This window comes from Geospiza fortis, unplaced genomic scaffold (assembly GCF_000277835.1).
Source record: "Geospiza fortis unplaced genomic scaffold, GeoFor_1.0 scaffold112, whole genome shotgun sequence".
Classification (NCBI taxonomy): Eukaryota; Metazoa; Chordata; class Aves; order Passeriformes; family Thraupidae; genus Geospiza; species Geospiza fortis.
Genome location: NW_005054298.1, coordinates 7,446,947 through 7,463,619, shown reverse-complemented (window position 1 = coordinate 7,463,619; position 16,673 = coordinate 7,446,947). Strand labels below are relative to the sequence as shown.

Below are 16,673 nucleotides of genomic sequence, written 5' to 3'. Positions count from 1 at the left end.
CAGTGTGGTTTCTTCAGACTATACAGCAACCATTGTCTGTCTGCCTCCCAGACCCCCTTTCAACAGTTTGTTTAACCCTTTGATATTTTCAGCCAAACTCTGTGGGGAAGCAGATGTCTTTCGAGAAATGAAAATCGCTACAAGTTTAGTGTGGACTGGGGGAAGGACTGAAGCATTTGCCATTTGAGGGGGAAAGGATGCTGCGTGAGCGTGGTGGATGAGTGAGACAGAGCCAGTGTGGGGTTAAGCAAATGCTGCCGCTTGCCTGACTGCTGCTCTGGGACTGTGAGGAGGGATGAGGGTGGTGTGCAGGGCAAGAGGGAGCATTGCAACTCAGTGATCTTCATGAGCACATGAGCTGGAGTCAGGATGGGCATGGAAAAGGCAGCACTTGCTAGGCAACCCAAATTCCTCCATTGTGCTGCTCAGCAGACAACTTGTTTAATCCAATGGCAGGATTTTCAGCGCACAGGCAATTAGCCATATATTTTTCCTAGCTATTGACTTTACTGGTAAACCTGAAGCACATCTGTGTTCTGGGCAGCTGTTCATTAAATTTGACCTGTCTGGTGATGGCAAATTGGAATATGTGGTAAAAGATATTTTGAGACAAGCTGAAGACTGTCATGCTTTGAGAAGGAGCACTGGTACACAGTGCAAACTTTGGCTCTCTTTTGAAGCTGTATTCGGTACTGTGCTAGAAGTGAATGTGACCAGCAAGGGTTTGGAGCGCCTGCCTTGGCAGCTGGGAGCTCACACCCAGCCAAGCACACAGCCCCTTTACAATAGTTTTGCCACAGAAACAAAACCAGGAACAACAAAGAGTGCTCTGCTGACAGGTGAGGGGACTTGCCAAGGAACTATCTTTGAGAAACCCAGGATGTCTGAAATCTACATCCCAGCAACAAGGTACCAGCGGGATCCAAATGCAATGACACCTTGCAACCTATAGCATTTGGATGAAATGCAGACTGTCTGTTTCTTCAGATGCTGGATAAGAGGATGAAATCTGGGGAGTATTTGGAGTCCTCTCTGGAAGGGAAGAGCAGATACCCTGTTTATCCAGACTAGAAGTTGTCTTGGGCTCTGGCAGCTGCGCTCAGCTGGGCTTGGTGGGACATGCAGGCAGCTGGCTCACCTGCAGCAGACTCTGCCAGCTTTCTGGTTTCTGCCTCTCAGGGACGTGTGCTCCCTGTGGGAAGCATGTGCAGAGCTACCGAGAGCAGAAGCAGTGCAGGCAGCCTGAAGCACATTCCTCCAACTCAGTTTCTCAGCAGAGCACTTATTCCAGGACTGTACTTCCCCTTGATTGTTTGCCCCTGCCTTGTGGGGCTGACAACTTACAAGGGAGTCCTGCTTGGTCACTTATCGTGGGAGCATGAGGAACGATCATTGCCCAGCGACACCCATCGATAACAGTGAATAATAGCCAGGAAGGGAGGCAGACAGCAGTCGGAACATGCTCAAGAGAGGTGCTGTAATTCTTGGGACAGGGCGCTTCTGCAGAGGAGGAGGAGAGTTGCAGGGTGGATGGGAGGAGGGGGTCCTGTCACTGCTGATGCTCTCTAGAGCTCAGCAGCTGGAGAGAAACATTGGCTAAGGATGGTCAAAGCTGGGAAGGGAAAAAGGCAAGGAGGGAAAAGGATGAAGTGAAAAGAGCTAGGAGCCACGCTGGAGAGCATACAAACAGCCTACTGACCTCTGATGCATGAGGCATGAAGAAAATAGACTGTGATTGACTATGTGGACCATCTGGGCGATCTTCTGGATTTCAGCTGTCCCGGTAGGTGCTCAGATCTATTTATTCCCGTTTGCATGGAATCACATGTTATCTGAGTAATGCTGAGCACCTCTATTCCATGAAGTTGTGGTGTCTCTGTTTAAAGAGATTTGTGTAGAACCTGGGATTTTTAAATTTTCTTCTTACTTCTGCTGCTTCCTGCACTAACTGACACTGGCCAGATGACTAGATGCTGGACGCCTCAGTTTCCTCACCTTTATAAAGACAGAAGTGTTACTAGCACACTTTGACAAACACAGCAGGTATTGTGTTGAAGGAGAAAAGATTTAACTCCATTCAGAGAAGCTTTACTGATTTATACCAGCAATCAATCCCTTAAGGGGCAATGCCCACATCTAGCAGTGCCTCCCTGGACTCAGATTAAAGGAATGTGAAGCAATGTTTATACCACAAAGTTTGTCTCTTTTTTTCTGGCTTTGTCACTTTACTGAGATTTGTGTGGCAGATTGTCACTGCTGAGCTCCAGGTGCTGGGATCAGTCAGAAAGGAGAGTGGAACCTGGGCTGTGATCTCCAGGTGCTGCTCAGGTTATTCAGATTTTGAATGCATATAAAACAAAGGGTGAAATATGTCTGGTTTGGGTGTGAGAAGTTAGGAAAGGATCAAATCACTGTCTCATTACAACAAATGGAAAAATCAATTTATTTGTCCCAGTAGGGAATTTGGCTCCAACTGTGAGAAAACCTGAGCTCCACCTAGACATTTTAATTGCAGAGTGGATGCAATCTTCAAACCTTTTGCCTTTTGATCATCTTCTGCAATAAAAATCGTGACTGTGATGGTTTTGTTGTAATTTTGGTTTCTTGTTCTTAGTACTACCTAAAGGACTCTGTAAACACATGTCATTGCTCAGGGTGTCCCCAAGGGCACCTATTTCTATTGGTTCTTCTAATCTTTCAAAATACCTGTTTTGATTTTGCCAGGCATCTTTTGCTCCTTAAATCCTTAAATGCTTATTATACCAAATCCACTTATTTTAAAATGAAGTGGCTGTGAATTCTGGATAATGTTTAGATCCACTCATTTCACACTTTAAAAACTGTGTTGGCTGTTGCTGTCAATATTGCAGAATTTTGCCTGTTCTGGAGATCTGTTAATCACAGTTATCTCTGTTTGGAATGGGATTGGTATCTTGTCTTTAAACAAAATATGAGGATGTCTTTCTCTCTGTCCTGGTTTCAGTTGGGATAGAGTTAATTTAGTGGCTGGTGAAGTGTCAAGGAGATCACAACTGTTTCAGGGAACTGTTTAGGAAGAGACATAGAAACGGCACGTAGAGGAGCCCCTTTTCCTCCTCACTCTCAAGCAGCGGGGGCAGGCTGTTTGCTCCCACTTGTGGATGGTAAACAAGAGTGAGACTGAGCACAGCTGCTGGCAGAGTGGGGTTATCCGGCCGCGCCATGGGAAGCGGCTTTCGCATCGCTCCGCAAACATCCGAGCGCGCACACCCAGCCTGCTCCCTTGGATGCCTGTGTTGGCACAGACTGGCTCAGGGACAGGCTTGGTGGAAAACAAGGTCTTTAAACCCACACCTGGAAGCTCTCTGCTTTCCCTGGGCTTAAAATCCTGTTAGTTGCACATCTATTCCCATGAAGGGGTATCCAGCTGATTAGAAGAATAAGGAGGACATCACTTTTTAAGGCACTGCCTATGCTGTACTCCTGCTTGAACAACACATTTAGTGTAAGAAAGTAATGCTGTATTGGATCACCAGAATGTTCTTCACAACTGTGAGTGCTAAAAGTGTGTGGCCTCACGCTAGCCATAAAGAAATAACACAGAATTTAAATCTTTCTAAAACAAAAACTTTCTTAGGACCCACATTTCTTAAAGGAAAATAGTGCCCACACAACGTAAAGGCTTTTTTAAGATGGAGTATTCCCCTGTTCTTGAGATCATTGTTAACATGTTTCCTTGCATTTATTTTTGCATATGTTCAGTATCATTTTAACAACCCAGACTGGTTATATTGGCTACTTCAAATGCTCAGCATTCAAATCCTGGCATCAGAAGAGAGTTTCTTTCATATAAAGTCTTTGCATGTGTGATTCCAGACAATTTATGACATTGTGCAAAACCAGGTGATTTCTAGTTCATTTATTTCATGACACACAAAGACAAGGGAGGAGGATACTGAAATTAAACACAAGTTTACACACCAGACCAATTAGATGAGGTATGATAACACTGCTGAAAAGATCAAACTTTGTTCAGAAATACAATACTCAAAAAATTTCCAGCCAATATAGTGGGAATATTGTCTCTAATGTCTGGTAGCTAAAATTTAATTGTAGAAAAGTAATAGTTCTCATTACAAGGTTTTCAGGGATTGTTCTTTCTCCCAAATCTAATCTGAAAGTGATCAGCAATACTACAAGATTTATTAGGTTGAGCAGTAATGTGATGCTGCAGGGTTAACTTTCTTGAACAAAGAACATAAACAAAGTCTATCTGATAATTTTCAACTAATAGAGCCTGATGACTGGCTTCTAATCTCTTCATTATACATGTACATATGTATGCATTTATGTATATGTACATAAAAATTCCATAATGAGAATTTATAGAGATTTTTGGTTTATCCATTAGACAGAAATTATCTAATTCATTATAATGGGAATCCACTTATATTCAGATTTCTTGCGTCAAAAAGAATAGACACTGGTAAAAAGAACTTTTACCCTGAAAAGGGTAAAAATACTTTTTTTCTGAACAAACTAACTGTTAAGACCTTGTCCTGCAAATAATCTTGTGATGATTTTCAATATTTGTCCTTTTAATGGTCTGTAGCTGTTTGTTTTTTTCACTGATTTTGGTCCAGCTGCATAAAACATAAACACACATTTAATTGCTACATCAGGATTGAGTGAACATTAACATTTCCACATGGTTTTATGTGAAAGGAGGCTGGGAAGATATGAAAATGACCTTTAGGACAAATTGCCATCTAGGTTCTCATGAAAATCTGGGTGAGATTCTGCTTTCAGGTGGCTCCTGCAGCTACCAGATGGTAGCAGGGAAACAGGCTTGGGTGGTCTGCAACCAGCAGGCATATTTGGATCACTTGTGCCCAGGAAAATGACCTGCCAGGTGTATGGTTTAACACAGCCATGGGTGAGTGATTAATTCTCTGTTACTCTAGGAGACTCCAGCAGTGTCCTGGATGTTTCTGCAGTCTTTTGGAAGAGCATCCTGTTCATGTACTTAATTTAGCAGCAAAACACATTTTTCTCAATGTCAGTAATGTCAGCAAAAGGGAGAAGACATAAACTCAGTCTGTGTTTGCCTGCTGCTGCTACAAAAATGCAGACTTAACTGGGAAAATTGTCTGTATTTCAAGGAAATATTGCTCACAATCAAGTGATAAATTTACATGGGGAATATGAGCATAAAAAGAATAGATTCTGTGGAGATTTTATAAGTTTTAAGAGGAAAAGTGATTCCGCTGCTTTTAAAATTTGCAGATCAAAGCTATTCCACCTGTCTGTGACCTTCTGAGTGTCCTGAAAAGGGAGGAAGAAAAGTGTGTGGAGACTCTTTCACTGGAGGCAAGGAACAGAACAACTGAAAATGATCTGCTCCTGAGCTCAGGTAAAGGCTGAACAAATGCACATGATAAAAGCTGCTCTCACATGTACTCAAACTCAGATACCCTTTCCCTGGAGGCAAGGAACAGAACAACTGAAAATGATCTGCTCCTGAGCTCAGGTAAAGGCTGAACAAATGCACATGATAAAAGCTGCTCTCACATGTACTCAAACTCAGATACCCTGGCATCCCTTCCCATAGGGAATACATCTCTACTTTAAGAGCAGAAAAACAGGTAAGATCTGTTACGAGGCTTTGAGAGTGGGATTTTGACCTTACTGTGACAGGAAGAATTGTGGGAACTTTCTAACCCAGCTGCTTGACTGCAATCCTCACAACTAGGGAACACACCAGCAACAAAATCTTGCAAATTGCAATTATGTCTTCTTGGAAAAGGATAACTTAAAAAGTCACCCTGGCAACTGCAAATTTACTTAACTATATTTACCTTAAAAATCAATGAAGACTAGCAGCCAACATTTCAATCACGTGGCTTGAAGGTCCTCATTGCTTCCTCCTTGTTCCAAGTTCCTGTCACCTAACAGAGTTCTTGAATTTCAGCAAGGATTTATCATCATACAAAGGAGCTTTATAGCCTGGGAAAGTTGTGGTACTGAGTCCTCATCATGTAGACAGCTTTGCTTTCACAGCTGAGCAACTGGGGTCATGTGCAAGAGATTATTAAACCTTGCCTGTGAACTGCGTGCTATTTCCCCCAGGCAGCTGCTGGGTCAGCATCTCAGAGAGAACACTGGGTGTAGATAACACATGGGACTATTTTTAGTGTGTGACCAGCCATCACCACTGAGGATGGGGTTGTGTCACTCACAGAATCCCGCAGACTGAACTGATTCTGGGTGACTTTTGTCCACTGTAACATGGGCAAGGTTCTTACCAGCATGAGAAGGGAAGGAGCTCCCATAGATGTGCTGTGTGCAGGCTGTCCTGGCCACAGATAGGCTACCACATGGAACTAGAGTTAGTTAAGGTATTTTCTTAGTTTCAAAGCCTTCCTCTCCAACAGAGAGTGCTGGAGACACACAACAGTCTCACTATGACCTGGCGCACGGACAGATCTCAGAGGGAAGATCTATTGTCTGGTTTCTTAGGATTCCTTGCATTTTTCTCTGGTACTGTTTTATGCCTGTCCCTTGCAGACTGATGGCTGTGAGCTTCAGGGCAGTACAGCCACATGGCAATGACAGGATACTTTATGGCAGGCTTCCAGGTACTCCACAAGGCAGGTCTGCCTCATTGCATGTAAGAAGTTTGATGATATGAATAAATCAGTATAGTTTGTTTCCTTCAGTGCAGAGCAGGTTGGTTTGTCAGCCTATTTTTTTTCTGCTTTGATCCTGTGATATGGCTCTAATGTTCAACTCTGTGTTTCCTTGGCACTAGAGCCCCACAGCAGATGCAGACAAGTAAAACTCCACAGGACTGCGCCAGTGTGGACCTGCACTAGCATTAGCAGGCTGTACGATTTTACAGATGGTCTTGCTTTATCTCAGTCAAATAGTAGCTTCTCAGTGGAGACTTAATCCAATTTTCAATTGGATCCATACCTTAAAATTCACCCAAGGCCTTTTGTTATTGGAATTTTTAATGGGGTAATTCTACCTAAAATTCTACCAAACTCTAAGAGAGGTTTTTTACCTTGGTAAATTAGGGAGTAATGCTTCTATCCTGGGAAATAACACACCTGAAAATACCTCCAGCCTTAAAGGTATCTGCATGCCTGAAGTCTGTGTGGAGAAAATCTCATACAAGGATTTCAGTTTGAAGAAGAGAGAAACAAAGCTGAGGAATTCAGTGCATACCCTTGGTGGGTCATGCAGGGAGGAATAAAGGTGGCTTTGCAGGGTGTGGGGCACCTTCACCTGCCCCAGAAGCTTTGACTGGCACAGGCAGGAAAAAGGACAAAGTGGGAGACAAGCTCCCACCATCCCATCTCTGCTGCAGTGCTCACATCTCTGTGAAGATGGCACAAACAAAGGAATTCATTGCTGGGGAATCAGGCACCAAGTACCTGAGCAGTGAGTGTTTCTTATCCTCCAGCCATAAAAGGGAAAAGGGACTCTGCCCTTGTGATAACATTAGCTTGGGAAAGGGAGCAGTGTAATATTAACATAACCCAATTCACAGTTATCTCTTTTTAGTGCATGAGTGAAGACAAGGAAGTTCTCTTGGGAGCAAGGAGCAGGGCAGGGAAGCTACTGGAGACCTGGAACCCCTGATCATGGTGACACCATGGCGTGTTGCTGCCGGGAGAATGCTCTGAGTGCTGCTTGAGGGAGATCCCAAAGAGCACAAGGCTCTGTGAGGGAGATATTGATGTGCTTTGTCTCCACCCTGAGGCTCTTTATCTAGCTGGGGGTGGGAGAATCCAGCGTTTATCCATGAGGAGTGGCAAGAAGCCCACCTACAGGAGGAGTAGCTCGGCTGGTTTTTGTTTTCTTTTCCTGTATGGAAACCACCCAACATCATAATTTTGCCAGGTTTTTCTGTGCATTGGGTCTGATTTCGGGGTTTTATGCCTGTGGTGTTGGCATGACAGTTAGATAAACCAAACAATGCAGCATGTTAAGTCAAAAATATCACCCAAGGTGAAACTTTGCTTGCTTTTAAACTTTTGCTTTGAAGTAAATCCTTTCCAAGACTTATAAACATTGGCACAGGGAGGACACCAGGGCTGAGGTGCTGCCCTGGCTGTGAGCAGCTCTGTATTTTCAAGGAGTAGGACTGTCGCACAGAAGGAAATCAATACATTTCCAGAAATGTAAATATTTTTGTCAGGCTAGTGGAGGTTGGCCTTAATAAAGCATGAAGTGTTTGAGGGGAGTGCTTGGTCAGCACTTCCTCCCCTCGGCTTTCAGGGAGCATGCAGGGCAGACGGCACACGTCGGGATACAGCAGCACAGGGTAGTCCTGACATGCCCCAGTGGCCTTTTTTTCCCCTGTTTTGTTGCAGAAACCTCAAAGAAGGCTGTGCTAAAACCATTGACAGGGAGTGGAGGCAAAAGGGGATGAATCTGAATGATTTCAGCCTGTACCTGGAGACGAGCAAAATAAGAAATGGTAGGATTGCAGTTTCTCTTTGGTACAAAGAGATCAAATGTAGGTCTTCTCCCCTAACACTGTGCACCTCAGGCCAAAATTAATCCATGCCAGCATCCAGCACCTAAGCAAGATGTCTAAGTAAAGATCACCATCATACTCTGCTCCATTGGCCACCAGATTAGCTCCCTGATGCATCTCTACCAGCCCTGCCAGAAGGCAATGCAGTGAAGCTGAGGGTGCAGCTGGAAAAGTCTCCCTCCCTCCCTGACTGTGAGAGGGGACCATGACAAGCCCATCCTTAAAATAAGCAGCCCTTGCACCTAACTGAAATGGGGTGAGTCTGGGCAGCCAAGCTCAGTGAGTGGTCTGATGGCATTGTTCACTTCACTGCAGCCTGAGAACATAGTGAAAGAGAGGAGTGTTTATGTTAATAAAAGGAAGAAATTGATGCTGTTTCTCTCTATCCTTTCCCCAGTATGATGAGATTAGCTCAGCTGCTTAGAGCATAGTGCTAATAATGTCTAGGTTGTGCATGTGATCCCCAAATGGGCCATTCACTTAAGAGTTGTGCTCTCTTTGTGGGTCCCTTGCAACTCAGAATAGTCTGTGATTTAAGTGATCTGTGGTTTAAGTATCATCCTGAAGCATTTTAAACTCCTAGTCAGGGAATCACTGAATGGGTGAGGCTGGAAGGCACCAATGGATCATCTGGTCAAACCTCCCCGCTCGAGCAGGGTCATCTAGTTGCATTTTTTCATATTTACAAAAATATTATGTAAGGAATACATTATAATTATTCAAAGTGAAAGCTTTAGAAAGACTGAAAATAAGTTAAAAAATTCCCATCTGATTTCCTTCATCTTTCCAGGGCCATTCAGTAATTACCAGCAAACAGGTAGCAAAAGGCCTGATGTGAAGTTCAGAATTACTCTAATTATGCTTTGTGTATCTACTAGAGACTAATGGGATCAATGACAAGACTGGGACAAGTCTGGGAGCTTGCTGGGGCTGGTTTGAAGCAATCAGGACCTGCTCTGTCCTATCCAGGTCTCAGCAGGACTTGCTCTGTCTCATCCAGCTTGCTTTTCAGAGCACTGAGCATCTTTGTTCCTGTAGCTGCCTTGGTCCATGGGAGATGTTGGATGGTGTTGTGCTGCTTGGAGATGTCTCCCAGCGTTTCATTGCTGGAGGAGGTTTCATGGTGTTATGTCACTGGGAGATGCTCTATGGTATTCCCTTGTTGCCCCCCCAGGCAGATGTGCTGGAATGTGGGACAACATGAGCTGCTGGCCTTCATCCACTGTGGGACAGACTGTCAATGCTCACTGCCCTGAATTCTTTCAGATGCTGACTGGGAAAAAAGGTAATGCTAAAATGATGTTTTCTCACCTAGATATTTTATATTAAACACTTATTTATTAAACACTTTATTTTTTATTTCTTTACAAAGATGCCACGCTCAGGTCTGAACTTGAAATGAATATTTTTCCCTCCTTCTTCTGAAGAACAATAGTTACTTAGCAGGTCTGTTTCCCCCTCTAAAGTGAACATGAAAAAGCCTGGAATTAAAGTAGCTAGATCTTTTAAGTGTTTGTGTTTTCTAGCCCGATGGAAAAAAGTGCAGGAATTGAATGATATCCTGAAAATCAAGTTTTTAGCACGGTTTCTTAAGGAAAAGGGTTTTCTCCACTCAACTTCTGTGTATTTCTGTCTTTCCCTTTTAATAACTCCTAGAGCCAGTGGCTGGTCCCAGAGGAGCTTGATGAGGACAAAACTTCACACAGTATTAGGTTCACATGAGTTTTGGCAAAACATCCAGCTAGGCAGGCAGAAAATATCCCCTTTTTGCTTTCATTAAGAGGAAATCTGCTCTGGGGATTTCTCTCTTGCCTGTGACAGGATCCATACAAGTGGCATAATCTCATGGAAATTCAGGTTTCATGGCTCACCAAACAATTCACTCAAACAGAGGTGAGCTCAAGCAATGTTTTTTGTCCTTTTTTTCTGGGATATCTAAGCTAGAAATGAAGTTGAATTTATTCCCAGTAGACTACAGTAATCATGAGCTATTAAGTAAGCCTGCTTTCTGTTCATTTCTGCTTTTCAGTAATGCCTAAGAAATGTGTTTATGTTTCTCTTTAGGGAGTTAATGATTCAAATGAGAAGAGGGTTTTGCATTCTTCAGTTGTAGGACACAGATTAATGAGGTCCAGTACTTACAGAAAAGCAGACAGATTCATTTTATGAAGGGAGGAACAGGAGACAAAGTATTAGATTGTCTAATAAAGATTACATAACTCAAAGGAGAAGCACTTAGTGCTTTTTAAATGAAATCAGACATGAGCCACTCAGATTAAAATAAAAACCTTGCTACTTTCTGTACACACGAACATTATCTGCCCTTTGAGCCCTTTAAGCTAGTTTAAAGCCAAAGGATAAACTACACAAAGGCTTAGATCGCTGAGGAAACCATCCGTCTGGCAGCCACTTCAGCACAGTGATCCCGGCCCTCAAACGCAGGAACTGAAATCCCTGCTGGTCCAGCCACTAGAGGGAACTGCTCCCTGCCTCTGGCCTCTCACCGGGGAAGAAAGCAGGAATTTGTACATCCAAAGGTCATAATTACATCTCAGATGTTCACTCCCTTATCTTGGAGATAGTCAGCTTAAACTTTAGTTGCCCTCTTTATCGAGAAGCTGATAAACAGTAATCAGAGTGACAGTGTTCAAAACAGAACCCCAAGACCTGGTCCATCATCATTAGCATCTTATTTCAGTCTCTGCATCTGGCATTTTGGGTCAAAGTCAGCAATAGTTTAACCTCATTCTCATGGCCACCTTCTTCTTTGGTTTTATACTGTGGTTGGCTTGTGACTCCAGAGTTTATTTACTGCAACTGTCTTTGCCCTGTTTGAAACAAATTTGAAAAAGAAAAACAAAGATCTTCTTGCTTCAAAAGAAAAGCTAGGGTTTTCTCTCCTCACCACTCACAAAGCAGATGGGCAGCCACAAATGCCAAAGGCCCATATGTTAAGCCATGTGGATGCCTCTGAGCTCTGCCCAAACCCTGGTCTCTGTGCTCACTTCTAGACTTGGATTTGCAGCCCAGACTGTCTGGTCCTTTTCTGCATAGTAGACCAAAGAAACAAATTATCTGGAACCAGGTAACAGAACTGAGCATTCTGTCTTAGACAAGGAATGAAGGAAGGTGTGACAATAGTGAGGATTCAGAGGCAAAGGCTACATCAGATAGCCCCAGTTCCACAGTCGTCACTTTAGCCAGCATTCTTTCTTGCCTAGGCAATTCCAAAGTACCAGTAAACACCAAGCCAAATTTTTAGACAGACTGCAGATACCCAGTCTGCTCTGAGTGGGGCATGCTGCAGTTTCCCCAGTATGTGTGTCACCTATAACTCAGGGGCATTGTAAAAATTTTCCTTGTGCCCATCCATACGATGTGTCTGGCACAATTTCTTGTGCAATAGCATGTGCACACCCACACAGAACTTCACCTCCTCTTGTCTGATCTGCTTTGACAGCCTTGAGCACAAAACAGTCACAGGCATGTTTACAAGCACAGTGCTTTGTTCCAAGTTTAGTAAGTGTGTCTTAATAGCTGATGCTGAAGTAGAGAATCTCCCACCATGCCACCCCCTTGCTGGGTGCCAAGACAGGCTGGGGAGAACATTTTGGGAGAGCTGCTTCTTTTCCTGTTGTTGCTGCACTGCAGCAAAACACAGAAAACCTGGCTTATAAAGCAAGCCTGGCCCTTTCAAAGATGCTAAGCTGGAACAAGATGTTCAAAACAGCATCAGAATAATAGTCTGATAAGGACACACCCAGAGCTCTTTCCACTTAGGGTTCTAAGCCTGTTTGCTGTGCCTTGCAGGTTTACAGAGGTGAGTTCAAATCAAGTGCAGACATGCTGTCAGGTCACCAGCATTAGCTCAGTAGCAGGAGCCCTGACTCTGTCCTGACAATTCCAGCAGGACTCCAAAGAAGATTACCCATTGCCAAACACTGCTGGATATGCATCTCCCTCAGTTTCCTCAGCACTGCAGGGGTGTTTTGCAAGAGCCAGACACCCTAAAGTCCTCATGGCTAAATGTGTGGGAAAAAAATGGACTTTCATGGTGCCCTCTGGCAAGGCTTGTACTAAGAAGGACTGCTGGTTTCACGTCCCCTTTAAATGCCTGCTAGCATTGCCTTCACTGCAACAAAGCCAGGATTTCACTCCATGTTTCTGAAGTATGATTCTTACCAGGCAGATCAATGAGATTAGGACAGTGGGAAGTTGTTTTACTTCTTTGTAAAAGTTTCTCTTCAGCATGTAACAAACATGCCTGCTAGGGCCACTTTCTTCCAGTGACATTGTAAGTGGTGTTGGGCAGGACTTCCTACTTTCACTTTAGAGCCAAATATTAATGTGGACAAGTTCAAAACTATCCTATTCAGCCATGTGCAACTTGCTGGGCATTCATCTCACTCAGCATTAGGAGTCTAAAAGTCAGACATCCCAGCAAAAAAGGGTCAGACAAACTGCCCTTCGTGGATACTAGTACGAAAAATGAGCTGAATTCTGCAAATGTCTATTTTTCTCTGAAGACAGCCCCAAGGGACACAGTTGGACTCCAGTACTCAGCTTTCCAGAAGTTGAGCTTAAGAGGGGAAATTCTTCCTAACCTTTAATTTGCAAGTAAGCAAGGAAATCAACTGTGTAAAATAATGCCCAGTGTGGGAAAATACTTTTAGTATTCATTTAAATCTTACTGAAAATCTGTGACCATCTACAGTTTTGTGTTCTATTTGGAGCATGACAAACCACAGTAAGGAGGTGGAAGCATTCAGCAGAGTATCAGGTTTGCATGGAGCTTGAATCTGTGGCTGAAAATGTCATGTGTTTGCTGATCTTGGAATAGTGGCCAAGAAACACCAGATGTACCGAGCAGTATTATTTATGTTGCAATTAATAAAAACACATCCATCACAGTCATCCCTGAGTGGGCAAACAATATTATGACCCACACAAGTACACTGGGCAAGTATCAACAGAATCAGCTCAGCTGCATTTTGCCTCCAGCTATGCAGAGTGCACTGCCTGGGGCAACACGCTCTCCTGGATCTTGAAGCAACCCTACATGGTGACTGAACCCTGAGGACAGCAAAGATAAAACTGGAAATGGTCATACCCCATTCTGTGTTTTTTATTGTTACCACACAGGTTTTGTGTACCGAAACTGTACGAGTGAGGGCTGGTCAGAGCCGTACCCGAGACCTGACATTGCTTGTGGCTACAATGTCAACGACACCACCAACGAGGCCAGAGTGAGTCTGAGTGCCCATGACCACAGATCTGCTGCTCTGGGGCCCTGGGGAGAAACACTTTTAGGAGAGACTGATTGATGTTGTGATTTAACCCAGGTGGGGTTATTGCTATTGGTGGTTTTCAGCATGAATACTTCCTGCAAATGATTTGAAGTGGTTGCTCAGGGTGAAATTTCAGTAGCTGATTTTACAAGAAAATTTATTCATTAAATAGGAGGAGGGATCCTTCATTTGGTATGGGCTGATCTCTACCAGGCAGGCAAGGTAAAGATGTCATTATATGTTCCCCTGCAGCGTTCCTATTTCATGACCCTGAAGACCATGTACACCATCGGATACTGCACCTCCCTTGTGACGTTGATGATAGCTTTGGTGGTCCTGGCCTCCTTTAGGTGAGGAGAACCATCTCTGGTTTGTGTTTGGTCAGGACTTCTGGTCATCTCAGCTGACAGAAATCCTTCTATTTACTTTCTGGACAAGCTAAAAATTGAAGTATATCTGAAAACCTTTACAGAAATCAGTACAAAATTTATCTCTGAACCTGGTCTCCCAGAAAATGTCAGCACTGCTCATTATATTGTGCTCTCCTTTTCTTTCCAAATCATAGCTGGATGCATGTTGCAAATGGCATTTGCACCAACTCCCTGATGAGGTCTTCCCATGATTTCAGTGTCTCTTGGGCAGAGTGTCTTTCTCCCTGCTGCTCTTTTCCCCACTTGAGGCCGTGGCTAAAACTTTGTTCTAAGTGCCACTGCACTGACTTGTGGTAAAGTGTTTCAGGTTTCTATTAGCAATCTGACATGCAGCTTATCTTACTCATCCCTGTAACCTGGAATTTGTACTGTGCTGCTTATTCAGTGAAATAATTTCCCTTACAGTAAATGTCAGGGCGGCACCTCTGGGCTAAGGAAACCCAACTACTTTGCAAATTTATATTCAGGCTGCACAGCCTCTGGACACAGACTATGTGAAGATTTAATACAGAAAACACTGCAGGCACAAGTGCACTGTGCTGGCAGAATAAATAAATTCATCCAGGTGTGAATAAACACCTTGGGTTCATGTTGCTACAGAAAGGAGGGAGGCAGAGATGCTAGAACAAGCATATTGGCATGAAATCACAATTTTCCTGGCACCATTCAGCTTGTTTTAGTACCTGAGTAGAGAAGATATGACTGTAGCTTTTTAAGGTCTTCTCTAGGATATCCCTCTTGAGAAATGCATTAGTCTTCCTTTCACAGACAGAACAACACTATTCTTCATTTGTCAGTTTATCACTACTAAGGATTGAAACCTGTTGTTTACAGCCACTGGTTCCTTATGTTTGTGAGGAATGTCACTTCACTGGATCTCTCTGTTTTTGCAGAAGGCTTCGCTGCACAAGGAACTACATCCACATGCATCTCTTCACATCATTCATTTTGAGAGCTTCATCCAACTTCATCAAGGATGCAGTCTTGTTTTCCTCTGAGGACACAAATTACTGTGGGGCATACACGGTAACCCTCTGCTCACCAGCTTGCTCCACCCCTCAATTTCCCAGCAGGATCCTAGTAGGATTTAGTGTACAGGGAAGGAAATCTCCATCCCAGCTTTATGTTCATCATGGGGGGTTATGGGAGAAGAGAGGTATGCTCTGTCCCTTCTCTGAGAACACGTTAAATATTGCTGATTTACACTGCAGTGTGAGGCCTCATAGTAAGATATGGCTTGCACTCAGTCTGGGACCTCCCAAATTTTGAAATGCTTTTGCCTTTTTCTTCTTGTTGGCAGCAAACTGTTTTGAAAATTTGGGTGTGAGGAGGGGTGAGCAACACTGTAGATGATGGTCAATGGTTTAAACTAAAAGATAAGAATTAGGGAGAGGAACAAAAATAGGCTTGTTTTGTTTTATTTTATCCCACTGGTTTTGCTGGATATTTGTTGCAGAAAAATAACATTTTGAGAACATTTTAATTTGTCTTTATCAACTGCTTTTCTTGGGAAAAAAAAAAGGATTGACAATACATTCATATCCTTCTCTAAGGTGATATTTGTGTTACTGGTACTAGGAAGATAGTAATAGTGAAATTCCCCTGAGACAGTAACCTGAATCCAAGTGTCCATGACACATTCAGTTCTTCTAGTGAGGCAGTTGATTAATGCATTTAGGAGTGCCAGCTCTGCTTTCTTGTCATGTGAACCCCTGTCTCGAGGACACCCATTTAGTCCCCTAATTGCTATAAAATCTCTATTTGCCAAGATTAATTTACAGCTCACTCTCTCTGCTAGAAGGTAGGAACAAACCCAGGCAGGAGCTAATTATCTTCTCTTTCCTCAGGCTGGCTGTAAGCTCACCATGGTCTTCTTTCAGTATTGCATCATGTCTAACTACAGCTGGCTCCTCGTGGAAGGACTGTACCTCCACACTCTCCTGGTGATTTCCTTCTTCTCGGAAAGGAAGTTCCTCTTGTGGTTCATCGCCCTTGGATGGGGTACTGGTTTTCCCTTCAGTGAGGACAACTGGGTTTTTCTGCCTTTGGCATGGACTTGTGAAGCACTAACTGCTTTTTCCAATTGCAGGTGCCCCAGCGGTGTTTGTGGCTGCCTGGGCAACTGCTCGGCAGCTCCATGAAAATATTGGGTAAGTGGTGTGGAGTGGGGGAAGCTGGCATGCCAGGGGAGCATGCAGCCCCTGTGCCGGCTGTTCCATGGGGTCTTGCTCATTTCTAATTGCTGGGAGCAAGTAGATGAATCAACACCCTGCTGTGTTGGGAGCCTGGATCTTAGAGTGGGTGTGAGTAGAGGTACAGCTAAGCAACATGAGAAAGAGCTTCCAATTCCATTTGAGCATTTTCAAGGGTAGGAGGTAGCCACGTATGAATTCAGGTATGAATTCAGACCACATGTTTTCAGTATCT

At 43.7% G+C, this 16,673-nt stretch overlaps 1 protein-coding gene across 1 annotated transcript in view; it reads left to right on the top strand.

The window, feature by feature from the left end:
• The first annotated feature begins 1,680 nt into the window (after positions 1-1,680).
• SCTR (secretin receptor) overlaps positions 1,681-16,673 on the top strand; it is a 19,697-nt gene continuing 4,704 nt past the window's right edge. The window contains exons 1-8 of the mRNA XM_005415748.2: positions 1,681-1,783; positions 5,266-5,392; positions 9,702-9,812; positions 13,670-13,773; positions 14,068-14,165; positions 15,140-15,272; positions 16,094-16,247; positions 16,336-16,396. Coding sequence (XP_005415805.1) covers positions 1,742-1,783; positions 5,266-5,392; positions 9,702-9,812; positions 13,670-13,773; positions 14,068-14,165; positions 15,140-15,272; positions 16,094-16,247; positions 16,336-16,396 — 830 coding nt within the window. The 5' untranslated portion in view covers positions 1,681-1,741. The remainder of the gene's footprint in view (positions 1,784-5,265; positions 5,393-9,701; positions 9,813-13,669; positions 13,774-14,067; positions 14,166-15,139; positions 15,273-16,093; positions 16,248-16,335; positions 16,397-16,673) is intronic.